The sequence below is a fragment of the Protopterus annectens genome, chromosome 4.part0, assembly GCF_019279795.1.
Source record: "Protopterus annectens isolate FY-2018-M chromosome 4.part0, PAN1.0, whole genome shotgun sequence".
In the NCBI taxonomy this organism is placed as follows: domain Eukaryota; kingdom Metazoa; phylum Chordata; order Ceratodontiformes; family Protopteridae; genus Protopterus; species Protopterus annectens.
The window spans coordinates 1,434,949,128-1,434,973,488 of record NC_056733.1 but is presented as its reverse complement, the minus strand read 5'-3'; the positions used below and the strand labels follow the sequence as shown (position 1 = coordinate 1,434,973,488).

General features: G+C 40.5%; 1 protein-coding gene across 4 annotated transcripts in view; it reads right to left on the bottom strand.

Annotated features, from left to right (window-relative positions):
• LOC122799893 (E3 ubiquitin-protein ligase RNF14-like) overlaps window positions 1-24,361 on the bottom strand; it is an 826,975-nt gene that overhangs the window by 59,157 nt on the left and 743,457 nt on the right. Inside the window, exon 10 of one of the 4 annotated variants that reach the window (XM_044069271.1) lies at window positions 17,980-18,125. The exons of the other annotated variants lie outside the window; for them this stretch is intronic. Coding sequence (XP_043925206.1) covers window positions 17,985-18,125 — 141 coding nt within the window. The 3' untranslated portion in view covers window positions 17,980-17,984. The remainder of the gene's footprint in view (window positions 1-17,979; window positions 18,126-24,361) is intronic. 4 annotated transcript variants of the gene reach the window in all.

The following is a 24,361-nucleotide window of genomic DNA, read 5'->3' as shown; positions in this document are numbered from 1 at the left end:
TGCTATGCACCGAAGAGAAGTAGTTGCCCCGTCAGTTCTAGGAAGCATGCATAACACAGTAAAGTCACAAAAGATAAAGGAAATCTTAGTGATAGACTGTTACCTCTACCATCTTGAATGGACGTGAAACAGCAAGAGGTACTGGGGATGTGAATATAAAAGTACTGAGAGTTGTGATGGAAGAGCTGCCACCATTTTAATGCCGAACGGCGATAAACCTGAGAAATCCGTTGCTCACAACCATGCAGCAGATTTGGGAGAACTACAGAGGTACGTAGTCTGTAGTGACTTAAAAATCAGGGCTAATTTAAGTAGGGACAGTCCATGCCTCATACTCCAAGATGCACTAGCTTCAACTTCACTGGGCACAATATGTTGAGTCCCTTATAGAAGAGCCCTACTGCAGCAGGTGAGCCGTATCAGACAGCAAAAGTGTGGAGGTACTCAGACAGCAGAGTTTACCCTGTTTAACATAGACATTTCCTCTCAAAACAGGTAATTTTGTCAGTAAAGTGATGTCAGATACTACCAGATACAACTGAGTACTTAGCTGCAGTCAGCAACGTTGCTGCCATAGTCTGCACTGATTTATCGGTGTTATGCTTATTGGTGATGTGAGTGTTGGTGTTTACAGCTGTCAGGTATTTGAATTTTCTTCCTTCTGGTGTTGTTCATTTGGTTGTCGATCATATGGGTTGTCGGCCTTATCAAGTAGACCCATATATATCTATATAGATAGATATATATATATATATATATACACACATACACACACACACACACATATATATATATATATATATATATATATATATATATATATATATATATAGACATATACACACACACACACACACATATATATATATATATATATATATATATATATATATATATATATATATATATATATATATATATATATATATATATATATATATATATACACACACACACACACACACACACACATATATATAAATATATATATATATATATATATATATATTTATATATATATATATACATATATATCTACATACATACATACACACACACACACACACACACACACACATATATATATATATATATATATATATATATATATATACACACACACACACACACACACACACACACATATATATATATATATATATATATATATATATAAATAAACACACACACACACACACACACATATATATATATATATATATATATATATATATATATATATATATATACACACACACACACACACACACACACACACACACACACACACATATATGGGTCTACTTAAAAAGACCGAAAATCCACTTGTTCGAAAACGAACAGTGGATTCTCGGTTTCGCGAAAGTGCACTTCCGCAAAGAACAGTTCAATGAACTGTTAAGGAACACAGGTGCCAAAGCACACTACAGTGGGGAAAGGGAATTTACGTTTTTCCCCACTGTAGTGCGATCTCAGAGTTGGTATATTTAAGTAGGGGGCACATGCAGGGGAGCTTGCACCCTGCAAAAACAATGTTTCACTGTTTTTTATCAGTTCGTTGAACCGATGTTCGTGGAAATACATTTTTGCGTAACCGCAGGTCTACTGTTTATATTCGAAGTGAGTTTTCAAATATATACAGTAGACCCATATATATATATATATATATATATATATATATATATATATATATATATATGTCATGCACACTAGTGATCTAGCCTGTATTGCCCATACTGTCACATACAGGTATAGCTGTGTACTTCCTAACACCTCCAACAGATGTTACAGTGTCCGGACTTTGCGTGTGGTTACCCTCATAGAGTGTGGATGTTTCATAATAGTTGTTCAACTGTGTGTGTGTGTGTGTGTGTGTGTGTGTGTGTGTGTGTGTGTGTGTGTGTGTGTGTGTGTGTGTGTGTAGACTCATGTCTTATCACTCTGCATCATATATGTTATGTCAGAGGCAAGGGATTATTGGTGGTATTATTCTGATATTGTCCATGATTGTGGATGGTTGTTGTATATTTTCCATAAGCCTTTACCTGTGCCCACCTTGCTGGAGACCCGTGCTGACAGTACACTCATATTCAGGCATATCAGTTTGCACAGCTTCACAACATGCACCCTACCTCAGTTGTATGTCAGATGCCTGATAAATGTCCTCTGCATTATTCAAGTAAGGATGATTATCTCACACAGAGATCTTCTCCATTGTTAGGTAACCTTGTGTAACAGTCACATAAAACACATTTTCACTGTACAGTCCCTAGTGTACTATATAGATATGTGATTGGTGTTGCTGAAACAACCATCTTTCATTGACATGTCCTCCTCTGCTGTACAGTGTGTTGTTTCACCTATCCTCTTTCTTTGTGTTCATTCCTACAATGCATCTGTGTGTCCCTATTCAATACACAGATGTCTCCTAAGTGTTCATTTTACATGGCAGTCTATGTCCCTTTACATATCATTTACATAGCTTCAGTACAGTATGCCAGGAATGGGATATCAAAATACACTGCACTGTATATATACTGCCCTGTACTGTGTTTGGACCATATATTTCACATCCATACCTCTCAACTGTCCAGATATTACCAGGATGTCCAGATGGGTTCCTTATCAAATTTGTGGCTTTCTGCCATATCACTGGGATGATCTCAGGACTGATGTGAGTCAATATTATATAAATTTGAGTTCATACCTTTCAACTGTCCTGATTTGTGCAGAATTGTCCAGTTTTTGTCTCATATTTTTGATCTTTTCTTCATAACATTTTGGTTTTCTGGCAATTCATTGGCATGTCATTGGGACTGAAGTCAGAAACTGATGACAGACATTTGAGTTTCAAACTTCATACTGTTCAGAAAATTCATATTACTGTGCAACCTATTATTCTATCACCTTTCTAAGTTTGGAAGAGCAATATTAGAATCTGTCCCTATTTTGGGTCCTTTGTCCCCCCATTACTTATGGCTTTGTCCAGATTTCTTGCTCTAAGAGTTTGTGAGGTATGTTTGAGTTTAATTCTACCACATCTCTATGTAACATCTATGTCAAATATGTCCCTATTTCTGGTTAATTGTCCCCGCATTATGTTGGTCTTTATGCAGATGTGTTCCACTAACAACTGCCTGACAGCTGTCTGTGAAGCCCTGGTGATCACTCTGGCATTTCACAAAAATACGCGGACCGTAGGTGCTCTGCTTCAACTCATTACAGCCAAGTGAGCCTCCAAGAGTTTCTCCAGTTAAGTCCCACTGCGCCTCTAGGCATCAAATATTGCTTGTTCAGATTTACATTAATAATTCCAAAACCATGCTACATATGGGGTATCAGAAGATTTTATCTTGAAACATACATGATTGCAAACACAACTGTATTGATATTTTACCCCTGTCAATGACTACTTGTTAGAACTGTAAAGTTATAACTTCATGTTTTTAAAGGCTCAAGCCACACCCACTGGGAGTTAAAGGCACACACTCAAAAGAGCTGTACTGCAGGGAATGAGTTAAACAGAATTGTTATCTACATTCGCTTACATGGTTTCCTGGCCTGCAACACTGTCGCCAGCCATGAAACCTCACTTAGACACAGCGAGTGGCATTAATATGCACTGTGTGGTGGTGCACGCTGTCACCCCACAGAAATGTAAACTCTGTGCATGTAGGCTTTGTGTGAAGCCTACACTGAGTTTATTGAGTCCCTGGGTCTATCTTTAACATCATACAAACAATAAGCTTGATCCCATTGGTTTATACTTTTTGCATAAAACATTCTTACCTTTTCTTGGTTTCTTTATTCTATCATACTTTCCTAATTATCCTTCTTAAGTGTTAAATATATTTTTTACAGAGCATTATACTTTTCCAAATACCTAAGGCCATTTCCTTTCTGAATCTTTTTTTAATACATTCATGACATTAGAGGTTCTCATCCCCTCTTTAACCCAATGTTTTTCCTTATTTCATATCGTATTGATGACTTCATTCCCTTGAATCTGACTTAAATCTACCAGCCTTCCTAATCTACTCCCTCATATAATGCATGCTCATGTATAACTTAAAACTCTTTTCTTAAATATAATGCTGGAAATGATGGAGGAACCCCCACTGCTTTCTTTATCATCCTATTTATCAGTTGTAATAAACCCAAGGATGTTCCTTTCTACCATATTTGGCTCCACAAGATACTATGTGAAATGTTTTGCTTTAATTGTTTTAATTAGCAGGCTGTATGCAATCTCTCCCCTCCCCAAATTAATATCTATTCTAAATAACTGCTTACTGATTTATTCTATTTTTACTCTAAAATACTTCCTCTGCCTATTTGGGAAGCCATTAAAAGTAGTTATGAAAAGCAGGCTACAGCAAATTTCTCTCAGGTAGACCATAAAGCCTTGTCTTTTGTTCCTATTATAAATTAACAGTTTCACTTTTGTTACATCAATCAGAAGATGATTTGCCTGTCATGAACCTATCCAAGCATCCTAGTTGCTTTTTAAGGATTCTCAAACCATTTGCCACTATTAATAAATCACATATAGCTTACTGACATGTGAGTTTAGTTGTTCAAAAGTTCAATAGAGAACCTAATCTAATCTAGTTCTTCACGTACTTAACAATAGCGTTATACTTTTGTATACTGACTGGACATACAGGACAGCCTGTGGCAGACTCCCTCATGGTATGAATACTGCAACATATGAACAGAAGGACATCTGATGGTACACTCATAGGGTAGCACAGTGGCACAGCATTGTTGCCTCACAGCAAGAGGTTCCCTGGTTTGATTTCTGGCTGAGGTGCCTTCTATGCAGAGTCTGCATGTCCTCCCTGTGTTTGGATGGGTTTCCTCTGGGGACACCAGTGTCCTCACAAATTCAAAAGACATGTAGTAAGTGGATTGGACACTAAATTGGCCATAGGTGTGAGTGTGCTTGCAAGTGTGTAATATGGATCAACTACCATGGCAGGACTAGCCGGTGGTGGAAACCTTGGCTCTAGATGATCATCATTGTTGAAGTGACACCCCGACCCCATGTGCAAAAATGGGAAAAAGGGGTTGTAGATGGATGGATGGCTACACTCATAATATATAAACATATACATGTGCATGTATGTGTCTGTGTCTGTAGGCATATAAAATGTAACACACACACACACACACACACACACACACACACACACACACACACACACACACACACACACACACACGACATATATTATTTATGATGGTACATCCCAGGAGACAGGAATTAGCACATAAAGTACATACTTAAATCCCATGTACCATTTGTGATGTAGCCAGTACAAACTACAGTTCTTGGGTTTAACAAAACAATGACTTTTTTCATTCTATCAAACCTAAATGATGCTTACTGCCATAGTTGAATCTTACCAAATAAGACAAGGCAATTACTTTACTTTTTATGATACAAATTGTTGAACTTGCCTCAGAAATGAAAAATCTTTGCCTTAACGGTATGACAAGTTCAAAACTTCTGCTCTCTCTCTGTCCCTTTAATGTTTCCCTTCTTAACAGCTTAGCATGTAACATTTTTTACCATAAACATAAAAAGTCCCTTGTTTTTTTTTTTCCTTCAAGCATATATTCTGTAATATACATTATTTTAAAATGGGACCCTTCTGCATTAGGCAATCATATACTTTCCAGAACTTTCTTCTCACAAAGGCTTTCCTACTACAAGTCAACTAGTTCACTTCTTTAACTGGAAATATTCTCTTTTCAAGACCAATGCAGGGACTCTATCTGCTTCCTCTCTCTCAGTGATTAGTAGAGTCCCCCAGTCTCCTGCTGAATTCAAAACACAGAGCTAATGTGACAGTTCTCTTTCAAACTACTTTCATTTTTCCATTTGTAGCTTTAAAAGTCTCCCGACATAGACCTCCAAACCTTCTCTTCAGGGAACTAACCTCTCTTTGACTTTGCCTCCTTCCTTCACTTGAAGTGACACTCTTTTAAGTCCTGTGTCTGTGCCTTAGTAAATGTGTTGCACTCATCTTCTAGAGCTAAGGTAATTGTCAGGAAACTCCCTACATCAAATTTTCCAGGTTTATACCTTTCAACTTTTTCAGCTTCCACCTTATTGCATCGTTAGACTTCATTATATCAAACAACCCTCCAGGTTATCAGGGGTCTCTTTCAGAGTGGAGTCAAACAACCCCACCAGGTTATCAGGGGTCTCCTTCTGAGTGGAGTCAAACAACCCCACCAGGTTATCAAGGGTCTCTTTCTGAGTGGAGTCAAACAACCCCACCAGGTTATCAGTGGTCTCTTTCTGAGTGGAGTATAGGCCAAAGCCATATCACCGAGGCTATCTGATCTAGTGTAATGGTCAGTCCTATTAGATAGCTTGACAATGACCCAGATCCAATTTCTCAATCCTGTTTCCTTTATCAAAGACCATCCTTGACCTTTTTTGTTCTTGGGGCAAATATTAATTCATTTTGCATCAAATGATTCTCTCAGTCCTACAATATTACCATATTGGCACTTTTGTGGTTGGAAAATTCCAGAGTACTCCAGATCCAGCATAGTCACGGATATTGCCTGGTTCCTGAACACTGACCTCAGGGGATACAACCCTATAGGGTTTGACATTGCTTGCTTACTCTGTATGGGATTTACACTGTTCAGTCTTTCCCTGCTGACAGTTTTCTTCAGTCTTTCTTACTTTCCACACTTCTCTCTTTTTTTTTCATATTTTACATACAATCTACACCAGTATTATGCAAATAATTAACATTACTTTATTTTTTTCCAAATAACGTATAAAATTATACATTGAAATGTATAGTTCATGACAGTATGCACTGATCAAACATTCTGTTCATATTAGTTTGGACAGAATCACACACGTTGGGACAGTCCCTACCTATTCAGCTGTCCAAACTGACATCACATATAGCATTTGAGTTTATGCAGTCTATAAATAGTTCCATTCAGATGCAGAGTTTCTTCTGTACCAGTTTTGTATAAATGTTCCCTTATTTTTGATGAAAATAAAGGCTTACCATTCCTTCCTGGAACAGTCAACCTATCTAGAAGATTATATAGGAATGAAAGGTGTATTAATTGGTTCCTTGATAGAGTAGATGATGATGCATGGAATACACTGTGACGCCCGTGCCCTGGCCCAGCAATCAAGGAGCCCTAATCCTCACCACTAACACCAGAGAGGGCATCTCATATATGAGGAAAGGATAACAAATACTCCCTACTGGCACAGCTATGGGGTCCAGATCTCAGCCAGCTGGGCAAGCTAAAATCTCCAGCACCCTTTCTGTCCAACCAGTTCTTTGTGTCCCTGCCCAAGTAGCTGATGCACATACACTTTGAGATAAGAGTTTATACAACCACATAGACACTTCTGGGGAAGGCTGGCACAGGTTCTCCAGCTGTGCCCCTTTTACCCAGATGATATGGTAGAAATCACTGCTACAACCCAGCTAATACTTATCAGCTACTCAAAGGCCCTTAAAAGGGTGTCCAATTATTACTGTGCAATATTATTATCCAATTGGTAGTACAGCCTAGGGCTAAAGCTCTAGGGGTGGCTTTGCACAATTTTACCAAAGGCATACAAGTACTCTAAGGAGCTTAAATTATCTCTACACAAAACAGCCACAGTTGAAAGGTTTTAAAATATTTAATAATAAATAATAAAAACACAAGATAATACTTCTTACTATACAGTGCTAGTCAAGAGTTCAGAGATCACAGAGAAATATGTATAATAATTCAGTAGTACAGTTCTGACATCACAGAAAAACACTTAGTCTAATCTTTGTAGTTCCTAGCTATTTATAAAAGAAAACACAAGTATAAAATAACTTACATAAGAGTAAGACAGTGCTGTGAGCTGGATGGTCAAGACAAAAATGCTTAATGCCTTCTGGTTCTCTCTGTTTAAATTGAAATTGCAGTTCTGATAAAACATTACATCATTCTTACACTTCCCTGGGTTCCCAGGTCACACAGAAACTGCATTTACATTCTTTTACACCTAGGCAGAAAGCAGAGCAATAAAAATACATTTGCATGTTTACATCTAGCAATCTAACTCTTGGTTAAAACAATAGAAAGTATGTGCTAGCCCACACGGAATGACTCTGAATCTTTAACTTCAAAGGACAGGCATGAACTAATTTTAATTTCAAAGGACAGACAAGAAATGCTTGACTTAGCTTTCTTTACAGCAGAGTGCAATGTTGCTACATTGTTTTAAGTTCAACATTTCACAGCATATTCTTTCAATTAAGAAAACAAGTCTGTAGTTCAACATTCATATTTACAAATGACAGAATTATCTGCACAATTCTATCTGGCTAGGCTGGCAGCCTTCACCCATCTCTACCAGTCTTCACATAGACTACCAAATTACTTTAAAGCAAGCCCTAGTTTAGATATTTTTAAGAACAACCTAGAGACTTATGGGAATAATTGTTTTGGTATATCGGCAGGATAGAAGGGTATTACTGCCAGCACCTGAAATATCTGTACACATGAATGTATCATGCCAAACAGAGGTGAGCACAGTATGCCATGGCACGGATAAACAGGCAGCAGCTTGCACATAGATTCAGAACATAGTTGACAACATTAAAGTAGATACATGTCGTAGAAATGATGCATCTAAAACCAACACCAGGCTACACTTACCCATGCATAGGATGGCCATGCAGTGCTTCAGACATAGGAAACCCATGTAACGACATACAATAGGCAGGGCACAGGTGGGAAAGGGGGCATATAAGTGGATGTCTTTCACAGGGAAATACATGAGTGCTGAGGATTATCAAAGTAAAATGTGCTGTTGTGTCTATTGCCTTTTATTGTGTATGTTGGAGCAGTAATGTAAAAGGCTTTGTGAAGGTCCAGTGTCAGTGGAAGTTTGTGTGTATGTGATGCACTGTGAGCTGTGTTGGTGCTTGTGTGTGTGTTTGCTGGGACACAGCCTCAGCAGTAGCTGCAGCACTGTGGCATGATGCACTGGACAGGTCTAGGGCATGCATGGTAAAGGTGTGATCATCCCATGCATGTATCTGCCCATGAGGGTGGCTCTACCAAGAGGTGCACTGGTTGCACCACAGCCATGGCTAGATGCTGGTGTGCTGTGTGAGTGTGGGCAGCATTAGCTATGAGATGTAGCACTGCTGTAGCTGCCACAACCATTGGGAAATCATTTCCTGGGTCATACACACCTGCACAATGGATGTACCACAGAAGTGCTAGAGCTCAGGGAGTGTGACAGAGGTCATCCACAGCAATGATAGCTACCATCTGTAGAGGTAGCAGTAAATCAATTTCATAGGTGGTGTTTCACTCCTTGTAGGTCAGCTTGAGAGGACATGGCAAATTCAAGTATGTGAGTGAGTCTATCCATACAATCATATAAAAGGAACATGCACTCCCAAAGGTCTTCTCACACACCCTGCATTACCTTCATTAACTGCTGTGGTGGTACTAGCCTGTGCCTCCACAATGGCCCCACACATATGTTCATATGAGATTACTAAGTTAATGGCTTAAGAGCCATTACAAAAACATCCAGTATAACCCAATTTTACCCAATATACCTTAGGGGCAAAAGGATGGCATTGATTTGTGCCTATGCATTGAGTATGTTACAGATTGCTCCTGTCCATAAGGGGCATATGCACTAATATGCTGGCTTGTGACCCCTGACATGAAGCCTCTTTGGTAAGATGGTAGCTATGTCTCCAGCATGCACCATTATTGCCCCCATGTACTTCTGTGCCCATGGCTACTAAGGGCAGCTTCTGACTTCCTTCTTCTTGGGTACCACACTTCCCTGACTGCTAGTGTCCCCATTAACCTGTCCTAACTATGTGGTTTGTGTCTCCTGGGTATCTCCAGGCATAGAAACTGTGGCCATGATCTTTGTAGGGATGCAGTGGTCACATTCGCTGTGTCCATTGCACACTCTGTAGTCCATTGCACACTCTGTACTCCCTAACTGTGACAGTTCAACTGCCATCATTATCAGAGGTTGCATATCCTCCTGTATCAGACAGTGGCACTTCCACAGTGCTGGTGCCAGCTTAAGAATCCCCTGTGAATACACCAAAGCATAATATTCTGTGTAAGTATGACTATGACCCAGTACCAGAGGTATACATGACCAGTCTACAAATATTAACATTAAAAAAGTAAATATTTTAATTGCACACTTTGAGCAGATGTCCATGCAGTTGTATACCTTGTACAGATGGCCTTGCAGGGTGAATTCCTAATGTTCCTGCATATCTTAAATCAAGCAGCTTTAAAAAATTGGCCAGTCACTAAGGGTTCAAAGGGCTTACAGTTAGCCTTACACAGAAAGAAGTCTACATACCTGAGGCATCTCCAATAGATCATTTTGCTGGCCTCTCAGGCTTGGCCCAACATCCAACACCATACTTTGAAACTTGAAGAGGTGACACTGTCTCTGACAGTAGCCAGAAACTACTCCATCTCTGTGAGATGTGGTTCACTTGATGTCCCAGCACCCTGTAAAGGTTTCAAAGGGTTAAATGCATGTGTATTTTTGCAGGTTAGTGTACATGACTGTAGAAGTATCCTGAAATCATGGAAAAGCATTGGGAAGAAACTTCTCGTAGTTTCTAATACTTTAGCCTGAGGCCCTGCTTTCTTTGCAGGCACATAGCAGAATGGAAACTTATTCCTTATTAGGACAAAATATAGAGAACAAATATAAAATGTATTTTCTACTAACTTGGCATTTTCCTATTTGATATGGTTTGATAGATAAAATATACTCTCTTGTTATATTCCTATCAGAGGCTAACAGTGGTTTCATAGGTAAAATGTATTACTATGATAAGATTTTCTATATAATGTGTGAGAAATCCTTTGTTTGGGGAGATATGCCTTTCTGAGTACTGTCTATGGCACATGTGTGTTTTTCTATTTTAATAAAAGAACTGTACTTTGAACGGCCAAAAGACTAAAGTGTTTATTTAAAAAGTTTATCTTAACAACCCCTTGGCCTACCTTCTTGTGCTAGGTATTCAGCTCTTAGTTTGGAAGAACATGTTATGTCAGTGGCCCTGTGACACACCTACAACTACAGTCATAGCCACCAACTGCATTAATGTCTGCCATTGTATCTTGCCAAGCACAGTCTCAGTAGGCTTGGTCAGCAGCAGGCAGGCCAAAGAACCATTACACATGGAGATGGGGGGCCTGGAATAGCATCTCATTCTCCACATAACAGAACTTCAGCTTACATGTTATCTTTTCACCAGAGTCTGCAAAGTGTTTCTGCTTCTCCTGTTTTTAGGTATTGCTCTGTAGGTATGGAAAACAGTAGCATTAGCAGTCTAGATCTTGAGTGGTGAGTGGCTCTACAAAATTACGCTATCAGTTTCCCCCTTGCCCATACTGCATGCTATTTATGTACCTGACAGATATGTATCTCTACCCACACTCTAAGTAATATCAGATACATACATTTACTGAGCAATAGCTATAACATTGCAACCAGCCATAGTGACGTCACTGTTTTCTATCAGGGCTGTACAGATTTCTGAAAATGATACATGTAATGTATACAGTAGGTATTTTTTTTAAAGAAAGTGGTACCACGACGCAAAGAGAAAGTGTTGAACCATGCTCTGAATATGTGCTGATAAGTTGTTGTTGTTGTTGTTGTTTGTCTTTCGGCTTTTCTCAGTTAGGGGTCACCACAGCGGAACTCTGGTCCGCTAATGATTGGCAGTAGATATTTTCACGAACACCGAGGTGTCAGCTCAACGTTCAACCTTCAACAAAGGCACACCCATTTACGCATGTTTTTCGAACGCCCACCCAACTGCGGGGAGGACATGTAGACTCCACACAGAAGGCACTCCCCGCACTCCAGCCGAGAATCAAATGGGAGAACCTCTTGCTGTGAGGCAACAACGCTACCGCGGATGATTCAAAGATGTGCTGATAAGTGTGTTTTCTATTATACTTGACAATCCTTCAGCCCACCTTACCTTTGCAGTCCCCCATCAATACACCTTTCCAAAACACTTTATAGTAGCAAACTTATTTCAAATTATGTCAGCTCGTACAATATCAGTTAAGAGCAGCCATACTTAATAAAATGTATTTATAAAATGTTAACACTTACCTTGTACAAGCAGAGATTTACTTTCCTTAATTACTCCCAGATACATCTGTTGCAGGTAATTCCTTAATTACTCCCAGATACAACTGTTGCAGGTAATTCCTTAATTACTCCCAGATACAACTGTTGCAGGTAATTCCTTAATTACTCCCAGATACAACTGTTGCAGATAATTCCTTAATTACTCCCAGATACAACTGTTGCAGGTAATTCCTTAATTACTCCCAGATACAACTGTTGCAGGTACTTCCTTAATTACTCCCAGATACAACTGTTGCAGGTAATTCCTTAATTACTCCCAGATACATCTATTGCAGGTAATTCCTTAAGTACTCCCAGATCCAACTGTTGCAGGTAATTCCTTAATTACTCCCAGATACAATGTTGCAGGTAATTCCTTAATTACTCCCAGATACAATTACTCCCAGATACAACTGTTGCAGGTAATTCCTTAATTACTCCCAGATGCATCTGTTGCAGGTAATTCCTTAATTACTCCCAGATACAACTGTTGCAGGTAATTCCTTAATTACTCCCAGATACAACTGTTGCAGGTAATTCCTTAATTACTCCCAGATACAACTGTTGCAGGTAATGAAGCTGCTGCTCTGTGACTTCTTTTGAGTGGGGTTCTTTCTTTTTCTTATCCTCATGCTTATATTACGCAGATTCACCTGGCTGGACATAATGATTATGCTGACTGAGGCTCACTTCACTTTTGTTTGTTACTACGGATGTATCCTACAACATTATGCTGTGCTGACAGTTTACTGCAAGAAGAGCAAGTATGTTCAGAAATATAACTGTCCGTATATGTAGTGTTCAGCATAAAGAAATATAAATGTTACATATTGTTAACTAAAGTACTGGCAACTAGGTGGCATGTTTAGTATTCAATGAGAGCAGTACACATTAATTATACAGATATCAGTGGCTGCAATTTTCTGTGCAGTAATACATGTAGCTTAACATATTTAGGCACTGCTATTCTACTATAATGTTGGCCATAGGTTCAGTCCCCTCCTCAAGTAGAGTTTTTATTCTGCAGGTATGTGATAAGAAGCATTAGTGTGCATTTCAGTAGAGGTATTTTTAAACTGCTGATGTAGCTCAGCATGTAAATCAAGTGCCTTAAAAATTACTGGTGATGAGAGTTGTGCGTTGAAGTCCCCTAGAGGGTAAATACTGTTACCTATTTCATTCTGAAAATGTGTTACATACATCTTTAATGTGTTTTTCCCTACAGATTCCTCTTGGATTCCTGATGCAGCTCTGCATGTAAATGCAGTGCTTTGGAGGTTACGGCGATTCAGGATGAGGATTATTATAGGTCCCCAACCATGTCCCAAGACACTCACTCCACGTTCTTAAGCACCCTGGAGAATATCAGGGTCCAACCTAACACAGTCATACTGGGTGACTTCAGCTACTCCTCCATTAACTGGGAAAACTATCCATGTACCAATAAACTTACCCAACATTTCCTGGAACTCATTAATACTAATGCCCTGGACCAGCTCATTCCTACCCCCAGTAACGGTAGCAATATCCTTGACCTGGTCATTACTAACATGGGCAACAATTGCTCTGCACCAGTAGTCAACTCCTCCCTGGTTAGATCCAACCACAAACTAATCAACTTAGAAATCCAAATCCCTCCCACCCCCACCCGCAAAGGTAACCACCATGAAAAACATCTCCAAAGCTAACTTTGGGCTCTAAGAACAGAGGTGGCTAACTTCATGGCACCCATGCAAATGGAGAATAGTTGCATGACCACCAAATCATACACCAATGCACTTTACAAACACGTACACAAATGCATGAATCTCTCCATACCCAATAGAACCAAGATGCTCTACTCCAAAAAAAGGAAGCCAATCTGGTGGTCCCCTGCCATAAACAAACTCTACAACAGAAGGAGGAAACTGATGCAGAATAAGGTGAAGTCCTAAGACAGGAAAAACTCCCTTATCAGCCTCAACAAAAAGCTGAGATCCCTCATCAAATCCTCTAAAGCTAGCTATGAAAACAGAATTGCAGCAGATAGTAAAGACAACCACAAGGCCTTCTATAGTTATGTAAAGAACCTCCACGGCAATACCCAGATTTGCTCTGAGCTACTGCACAATGGTACCTCCTATACTGAGCCAACAGATATTGCCAATATACTGGCCGGCAGATTCAGTGCCAACTTTACCCTCCCAAAGGACCAATCACAATGCCAGTAGATTGCCAGGCACTCAGTATTACTGCTGCACAGGTTAAAACAGCACTGTCCAAGGCCATGAATACAGCTTCTATGGGACCTGACAATATCCCTGGCTGTGTTCTATATGAACTACAGAGTGAAATGGCACCTCACCTGTGTGCCCTGTTCAATCACAGCCTCACCTCAGGCTTTGTCCCTACAAAATGGTGCACTGCTATAGTCATCCCTCTCCACAAAGGTGGAGCGTCTACAGACCCTGGGAACTATCACCCCATTAGCTTGACAAGTCTGACATGTAAAGCTATGGAACACATCATCATGGACCTAATAAACAAGGATATAGGGAATCTACAAACTCTGGATGCCACACAGTTTGGTTTTGTGAAGGGTAGATCATGCCTGCTCAACTTGGTTGACTTCTTTGAGTCAGTCACCAGAGCTGTGGATAAAGGCAAGGTGGTTCATACAGCCTACCTTGATCTGGCCAAGGCCTTTGATACCATTCCCCACTCAGGAATCATAGAAAAACTCAGTAAGCTGGGCCCCTATATCACTAGGTGGGTTGCAAACAGGCTCACAGATAGAACCCACAGTGTGAAAGTAGCTGACTACAAGTCAGCCTGCCAACCAGTTACGAGTGGAGTCCCACAGGGATTGGTCCTGGGTCCTCTACTGTTTGGTATCTACTTCTCAGACGTCCAGTCCAACACGAAGGGACTCTGACTGACAAAGTTTGCAGATGATTGTAAGTTGGGAGCCATTATTAACTCCCCAAGTGATGTTGACATTCTACAGAAAGGCCTCGCTGAGACCAACAACTGGTGTCAGAGCCATGGCCTTAAGCTCAATGCCAAAAAAATGTGTCGTCATCCCCTTTGGGAAAAACCCAGTTCCCATGAACTACCACATCGATGGTAGTCCACGGAACACAGAAGGCGTTATAATAGATCTGGGAACACAGGCTGACAGCAACCTCTCTTTTGACCACCACATTGCCACTGTGGTCAGAAAGTCCTTCTATGTGGCACATCTCATTACTAAGGGTTTTGCATCCAGGAAAAAATAGGTCATTGTCTCCCTCTACTCTTCCCTCATTAGGCCAATCGAGTACAATGCTCCATTTGGCATGTACCTCACTAGACACCTGCAACAACTGGAGAGGCCGCAAAAGTACCTCAGAAAGAGAATCCTTGGCCTTAAACACTTGTACTATATGGACAGACTCAAAAAAAACTCCAGGTATTCTCTGTCTCATATCACCTACTTAGAGGTGATCTCTGCTTGACTTACAAAGCCATGTCTGACCCAGCTCTGTTAGAAATACTACATCTAAAGAAATCCCAATCTCACTGCACCTTACCCTCCAGAGACCTCATATATATATATATATATATATATATATATATATAATTTTGTTTCTCTCCTGTTCTTTTACATTTATATGCAGCAACATCCTGACCAGCACCCCTGCCACTAGTCAGGTCTGTCACAACACCACCAGAGGCTATAACACCACTGGCAGCAACACCACATGCAACAGTGTCCCTAATTGCCACTGTCACCCCCATCTACCCCCATGTGGCAGCAGCAATTTTTAGAGGCATGGCCATACCTCACACAGGCATTTAAATTGGAGCCAGGGACCAGTTATGAGGGAAGACATAGTGTGGGATAAACTCCCAGTGGGTTGCAGCTGGCAGGGAGTGCAGCTGTGTACCTTGTCCTATTCCCTATCCCAGTATTCCCCTATCTTTTGTATCTCTGTCCACACCTCTTTATTGTGCAGTCCTCCTTTTTTCTGTGTGTCTAATGCCTCCTTCTTCATTGCCTTCCCCATCCCTGATAGTGTCAGTAACTCCTCTGGCGGTCTTGTCTGCTTTCTATGTTTATTTGTGTGTCCTTGCTACCTACCTTAACCCTTTTACCCTCTTCTTACTTTCCTTGCTACCTTCCCCAACTTACCTTCTCTTCAAATATAGAACATGGGCACCTGACCCCCACAAAGATTCCTTTTTCCCCATCTCCATCCTGATCATTCCTTATTTCCTTACTTAATGTTCTACCAGCACATCCGTCCTGCTCATTCCTTATTTCTTTACCTAATGTTCTATCCCCTTGTTGCTTCCCCTTTTTACCACTTTCCTATCTAACCATTTCCAACCTTTAATTTGATAAAAAAAATAGCTAAGTACACAAGCATCATGGCCCTTTAAGGCTGCAAAATAACTTATCCTTCTTGTCACTACTGTGCCCATGGGATCATGCAGAACATGACTGAGGAGCATGCGTGACCAACAAGTTCTACTTCTGCTTGTACGTCCCTGTGGCCACGCCATGACCCCACCAGCTCGTCTCACAATCCCTGTTGCAGTCATAACAGGCACTCTTGTCTAGCTGCGTTCATTGTTAATAACCACTGGGATCATTGATTACATACAATAAATAGAGGAGGGCTGGCTCAATCTTGTCTGCACTGTTTCTGAATCCCGGGGTTAATAATATAAAATGTGACGTAAATCTTTGAACAGCATGCATAAATCACACAATATTACTTTGTTCATAAATAATGAAGTTTGTGTCAGATTGTATGAAAGCTTTGTAGTAGTAATTCAGAAGATGATCATTTGTGTTTCCTTTGCAAACACCCATGTCATTTTTTTTCACAAAACTGGTTTTATCTCAGTTCACCAGAAATATGGCAAATCAAAATTAAACATGGGGTATTTCTTAGATAACTTAGTTGGGGTGGGGCTGTCTAGCAAGCAGCAAGCCTCTTTTTCTGAGACATTTGGCTTATCTCCTTTATGGGATATCAGTGCACTGTTATGGACAGACAGGCTACAAGATTATACCTAACTGGTAAGGGCCAGAGCTACTGGAGGAATGTGCAAATAGCCCTAAGAGCAGGATTTATTATGAAGCAGGCAGACAAGGATATATCTGAAAAAAGAAGAACATAAATATGCATAGGAGAGGAATAATATATTTGAACAAGCATCAAAATGCATGCATATCTGTGAATGATTATAAAAAAACATTACAACTATGATGATTAATAATGTCTGCATGGGCATTCAGCTTTACCTGTAGCAAATCTTATGTAATTAACTGGATAACTGACAGTGGCTGGGAAGGCAAACTACTTGACTTTGTTTTTTCATGCCCAACTACTATTCAGCACTGAGAATTGAGGAATGAATGAATTGTATAGCTCACTATTGTTTTTTGCAAAGACATGCAAATTAATTTATTCCTTTTAAAGTTAATTATTTTTTTCAAATGCTTATTACTTTTCTTCTGTCTGGTATCAGAGCATGAATAAATAAATGCCATAGTCTGCTGTGCACTATGTGTTGTTTCTCAAATCATTTCTTACACCTATTACTGACAACCCAATGCTCCATTACAGCCTAAATCAACACTGTAACTTCATCAAAAGTCAGCAATACATGTTTTCTTCTATCTTCCCTCTTGCATACAAGAAGCTGTCTAGTTTCCCTCTGTATAAATTATAATGATGTTTAGGAAACAGTAGACTGTATTACTTAGTACAGTTAATGTAAAAACACAGATGCATAATAACTAAGAAAACTACCTGCATTAACCATGATATTCAGTAACACATTTTGATTTTTTATCGATAAAGTGTAAATATGAATTCTCTTTAAGACAAGAGAAGCAGATCCAGCAAAAAATATGTCCACAACGACCACAGATCATTTTATTGCACCCACCATCTTTCTGCAAAGAAAATGTATTTGATTACTAATAGTGCAGCACTACAATATTTTATTAGCAATTTATTTTATTTAATAAGATAAACTGTTATATGTAGCACTGCTGATTATCTGAAAACAGTGGGCAGTGTTCAACAGACAGCAATCTAAGGCTTCTCAGCACTAAAATAAATAAATTCTTAGTATTGCAACCTTTTATAATGAAAACATTTCAGATTCACACATCACCTAGTTTTCTGCAGCTGGTTAGTTTCATAAACTACATACACAATATCATGCATCAGATATTTACTTCAGACAGTGTCTACAGCAATGACTAGAAAGTACAGTTGTGTACACTTACCATAAATGTAGATGTTCAAGTGTATTCACTGTTGCAGTCATTACATTTGGGTAATCTGCTGGCAGGTTGCCCTCAGTCAGCCTGATTAACAAAGTCTTGGGTCCTGCATCGGTTGCTGCCCCTTCTTCCATGACGTCACGTTGTCAGGGGTATAAAACATGCAGCCTTACATCAGTTTTTCTTGCCCCAGATATCAGGTGCCCCCCAAATGCGGAGCAAATAAAATTAAAAACACAAAAAATATACCTCCAATCCCCAAAACAAATACACCAAAAGGGCTTTTAAGCATAGTGAAAGAAAGTAGAGGTATAGCCAGGGAAAAATAGGGGGCTGGGGGGGATAACCAGGACTGCAACAGTGAATACACTCAAACATCTACATTTATGGTAAGTGTACACAATTGTACTATGTTCTTCGCGTTTCACTATTGCAGTCATTACATTTGGGTAGATTCCCAAAGCTATGGTTGGGTGGAGGGAATTATACAGCATTAGGACCAGCTATAAGGCCCTGCAGGACAGCAGTCGCAAAGTCAGCTCTGGATTTAGAGAAAAATAGTAAATGGTAATGTTTGGTGAATGTATGAACTGAGCTCCAGGTAGCAGCTTCTAGAATGTCCCTGGTTGGAACACCTCTGAGAAAAGCCGTAGAAGTAGAGGTAGCCCTGGTGGAATGGGATCTGATCCCCTGGGGGATAGTTTTTCCATGGTGCATATAGCAGAAATGAATACAATGGCTTATCCATTTGGAAATGGTTTGCTTTGAAATAGCCTTTTCCTCTGCCCCTGGAGCAAATGCCACCAGCAGTTGTTCAGATTTTCTTTGAGATTTTGTCCTGTTTAAGTAAAATCTAAGTTGTCTGTGTACATCCAATGAATGCAGAATCCGTTCCCCCTTGTTCTGTAGATTGGGAAAGAAAGTTGGCAAATGAATGGTCTGATTAAGAGCCACACTGGATACCACCTTAGGCATGAAGGATGGACTGGTCCTGAGAGATACCCTGTCCGCATGAAAAATGATGAAAGGCATAAGAGCCTGTAATTCGGAAATCCTTCTAGCTGAAGTGACTGCTAAAAGGAAAGCTGTTTTCCAGGAGAGAAATTTTAGGTCTACAGTAGTAGCTGGCTCAAAAGGAGGGAGAGTGAGCTTTTCCAATACAAAATTGAGGTCCCAGGCAGGGGTTGGAGCTCTCCTGGGTGGTCTTAAGTTTTTGGCCCTTCTGAGATACTGCTTTAGCAGAGGATGAGAGAAAAGGGGAGGTTCTGTGTTGTAATGAGCTGAAATGGCTGAGGCATGGATTTTTATGGAAGAAAAGGACAGGCCCTTGTGAAGCATCTCAGTTGAGTATTGTAAAATCTGAGGAATGTTGGGCACTGCTGTGCTTACCCCTTGAGATTGATTCCAGACACAGAATGTTTTCCATTTGTCAGCATAAGATTTCCTAGTACTAGGCCTTCTCGCCTTCAAAATGACATCCATCAAGGGGTTTGCTGAGGGATGCTAAGAGTGAATTTAGGTGATTAGCCACGCTGCAAGATTCAAAGTTTGGAGCTGAGTGTGCAGAATTTGGTTGTTCTGCTGAGACAGTAAGTAAGGTGCCTGAGGCAGGTGCCACGGTGGAAGGTGTGACACATTAAGCAGGAGTGGGTACCAGTGTTGGCGAGGCCAGTCTGGAGCAATCAAAATCATTTTTGGTTTGTCCTGTTTGACTTTTAGTAGAACTTTGGAGAGCAGAGGCAGAGGGGGAAAGGCATAGACTGATAGGTTTTTCCAGCTGAAGGATAGAGCATTCACTTTCCAGACTTTTTTGTGATGAGTTCTTGTGCAAAATTTGTCCAACTGATAGTTCTGGGGCGAGGCAAAAAGATCTATGTCTGGGCTCCCCCATTTGCGTGTCAACATGTTGAAAATCTGTTGTTCCAGTTTTCATTTGTGTGGGTCCATGAGATTTCTGCTTAGTTCATCTGCCAGAGTATTCAGCTTTCCTGGCAGGAATTGAGCTTGTAGTTGTACTTGATAGGTCAAGGCCATGTTCCACAATGCCATGGCTAGTCTGCAAAGGGGGTAGGAGTGTGTACCCCCCTGCTTGTTTATATAACACATAACCGTGGTGTTGTCTGTCTTTATCATTAATTGTCCTGGATGAAGATAGTCCTTGAAAGCTGTCAGTGCATTCTGTACAGCTAGCATTTCCTTTTAATTGATATAAAGGTGCATTTGATTTGGGCTCCATTTGCCCTGAATGCATTTCCCTGCCAGATGTGCCCCCCAAGCATAGTCTGATGCGTCTGTAGTTAGGGTTTGGGCAGCAGGGGGTGGTGTGAATGGCAGTCCTTTGTTTTGCTGGCAGGCCTCTGCCCACCACAGGAATTCTAGTTGCAGGCAAGGTATGATAGGAATCATTGTTTCCAGGCTGTGACAATTCTGACACCATAGACTTTTTAAGTACCACTAAAGTTTCCTCATATGCAGTCTTGCATATGGAATTAGAAAAATGCAGGATGCCATGAACCCAAAGGCTTGCAGTATTTGCCTTGCAGAAAGCATGTTTTTTGTGGCCACCTGTTTGAAGTAAGTCACCAAATTAATTTGCTTCTCTGGTGTAAGGAAAGCCATCTGGGCAGTTGTATTCAAGCTTGAACCCAGGAATGTAATTTTTTGAGAGGGTACCATTTGTGATTTCTTTGCATTTATAGTGTACCCTAGACAAGTTAGAACCCTTTTTACAAATGCCAGATTGGTTTAAAACAGTGTTCTTGTTTTCTGCCCGAATTAGACAATCATCCAGGTATGGATATATTTGAATATTTCTTTGCCTGCAAAATGCAATTACTGGAGCCAGGCACTTTGTAAAGACCCTGGGCACAGTAGATAAGCCGAAGGGCAGTGCAGAGAAGTGGTAATGCAAGTAGCCTGCTTTGAAGCGGAGGTATCTTCTGCAAGATTCCCTGATTGGGATATGCAGGTAAGCCTCTTTTAAATCTAGAGTTGCCAACCAGGCATCTTTGCCTAGCATAGGAAGTAACTGTTGAAGAGTCAGCATCTTGAATTTTTGGAATGTCCAGAAAGGTGTTTAGAGTAGATATGTCCAGAATTGGACGCCATGATTTGTCTTTCCTGGGCACCAGGAAAAGTCTTGAATAGAAACCTTGTCCCTTTTCCTCTTCTGGTACTGGCTGAATAGCCCCCATGCTCATGAGGTGAAGTACTTGTTTCTGGGTCTCTGCCCACTGATTTGGGGGCAGGTCTGGCCATCCGTTTGGAATTGGCAACATGTGAAAATTAAATCTGTATCCCTGGGATACTATATTTAAAACCCATTTTTCCAGGGTTATAAGTTGCCAGTTTCTTGCATGAAGAGACAGTTTTCCCCCCAAAGGGGCGGCTAAAAGGTAAGTGCTTGGTAAGTGTAAAGGGAAGTCATTGAGACTGCTTACCATAGGGAGGTGTCTTGTTGTTTCCAGATTTGGAAGAGGAGGCACCCCATTGTTTTGTTCTAAAAGTCCCTTGTGACTGAAACCTGGAGCCTTTGGAATGTCTGGGTTTGACTTGAGTGACTCTCAAAGGAACTGAAAAGGACCAGTTCTTAGTAGGCCAATGCCAACTGAATCTTGGAGGTTGCATTAAATCTTTCACAGTTTGCATAGATTTAGCTTTATCTTCCATCTTTTTTAAAACTTCTTCAGCCTTATTACCAAAGAGATGGTCCTGTTGTAAAGGAGCATCCAAAAATTTTGCTTTAACATGATCAGGCAGATTTTTCTCTTTGAGCCAAGCATGCCTTCTTAGCACAGACCCATTTACAGCAGCCCTGCAAGAGGCCTACAAAGAATCAAAACCACATTGCAAAGTATGTTTTCCAACTTGTTCAGCTGAATGCAATAAATCCTGTAAATCTTTGTTTTCCACACAATCAGAAATTATCATAATTTTCTGTTTAAGCAGTCCCATGATATGCTGTTGATATTTTAGCATATGAAATTGACAGTTTAAAGCCCTGATTGCCAAGGTTGCAGATGTGTAAACCTTCTTACCCCATCTATCCAGCGCCCTGGAATCTCTATCAGAAGGGGTAGAATTTTTAGCAGTAGAAGCCTTAATGCCCTTGGGACCCTGTGACATGGTTTCAGGATCTGCAACAGGATTTTTGAAAAGGAATTTGTGGTAGTCAGGAACCCTGTAGTATCTGTCTGACTTACAAGGAGCCGGAGGCAGAGAATCAGGAGCCCTACTAGATTCTGAAAAAACGTCATCAACAATGTCTAGAACAGGAGGTATAGCCAAAGGCCTATGCTGAGGGAGAAGAAGAAAATCCCTAAGTTTCTTTTTAGATTCAGAGAAATCCTGACTTTCCCAGTGGAAATGTTCCCTTAAGGTATGTAAAGTTTCCCCAAAAGAAAAATCCTCAGGGGGAGAAGCAGAAGGAATGGAATCTTCTGCATCAGAGTTCTCATAAGTAAATATAAACAATTCCTGTTCATTAGAAGAGTCAGAAGAAATAGATTCCTGTTCAGATGATTCACAATCAATGTCTTGCCTAGGCCTCTTAGAAGGGGGGATGGCTACCCCTGATCAGAGTAATTAAATCTTCAGCCATTTTGATCATTTGATTTTTAGGCATAGGGGCCTGCACATGTGGGCCAGGCGTCGTTTTTTTAGGCATAGGTCGAGATTTGCCTTAGTTTTGAAGATGGCGTCGGTCTAATATACAAATCTGTAGGCCTGAAAACACCCTCAGAAGCCGGTTCCTGCACAGCGGCTCCGGACCCATCCAAGTAGAGATATCTGTGGGTTCCATGATTGAAGCATCTTGCGGCATACCGGACTCCGAATGGGTCTCAGTAGAGGCCTGTGAATCAGAAGTAGTGGGTATCAGGGGCTGCGAAAGCACCTCACTGAGTACCGGCGAACTGGTGACTGGCTTAGGAGAAGAGTCGTCGGCAGTTTTGGACCTCAACGGCCTGTCTCTGTCTTTTTCTTTGCGTTTTTTAGGTATTCCAGTAGTCAGATTGCTAACTGATGACACTTCTGGATAGTTAAAGCATGAGCCAAAATATTTAGAAGCAAAAATGTACCAACATTTGATAGTGCGTTGATTAAATAACCGACAGCAAGGTACATTGTGGTCAGGGCCTAGGCAAGGAATACAGTACAAATGAAAATCCTTATGAGGTATTTGCTTCCCACAAGTAATGCAATTATTAACTTTTACTGACATCAGTAAGGAGCAAGAAAAAGTTTCACCAACGGGGTACTTAGCTTTTTAGTTAAAGACTTCGGATCTGAAACTCGAAAACGAAAATTTCAGGAGTCGGCCGACCGGCACTTGCGAACTGCTTCTGCTTCGGGCACCGCGCGGCAAGGAAGACTGATGTAATGGCATCAGCTGCATGCTTTACACCCCTGACGACCTGACGTCATGGAAGAAGGGACAGCAACCGAAGCAGGACCCAAGACTTTGTTAATCAGGCCGACTGAGGGCAACCTGCCAGCAGATTACCCAAATGTAACAACTGCACCAGTGAAACACGAAGAACATCAGGGGTCTGCAACCTTCACTATCAAAAGAGCCATTTTGGCCCCTCTCCCAACAAATAAAATTCATCGGGAGCCACAAATCCTATTTGACCCCTAAAATGAAGATACCACAGAGTATAACATTTTATATATATAGTTATTATCTTAAATATAAATGAACTAAGTTTATAAGAGCAATATTTAAAATCCATCACTATTTTTGTTCCTTTGTTGGGATTGCTCAATCGCTTTCAGTGTGTGTGTGTGTGTGTGTGTGTGTGTGTGTGTGTGTGTGTGTGTGTGTGTGTGGAGAAAATGCATGTTAACAGAAATCATGCTATTATAGCAAGTTTATAGGTTTGTAAGAGCAAGATTTAAAG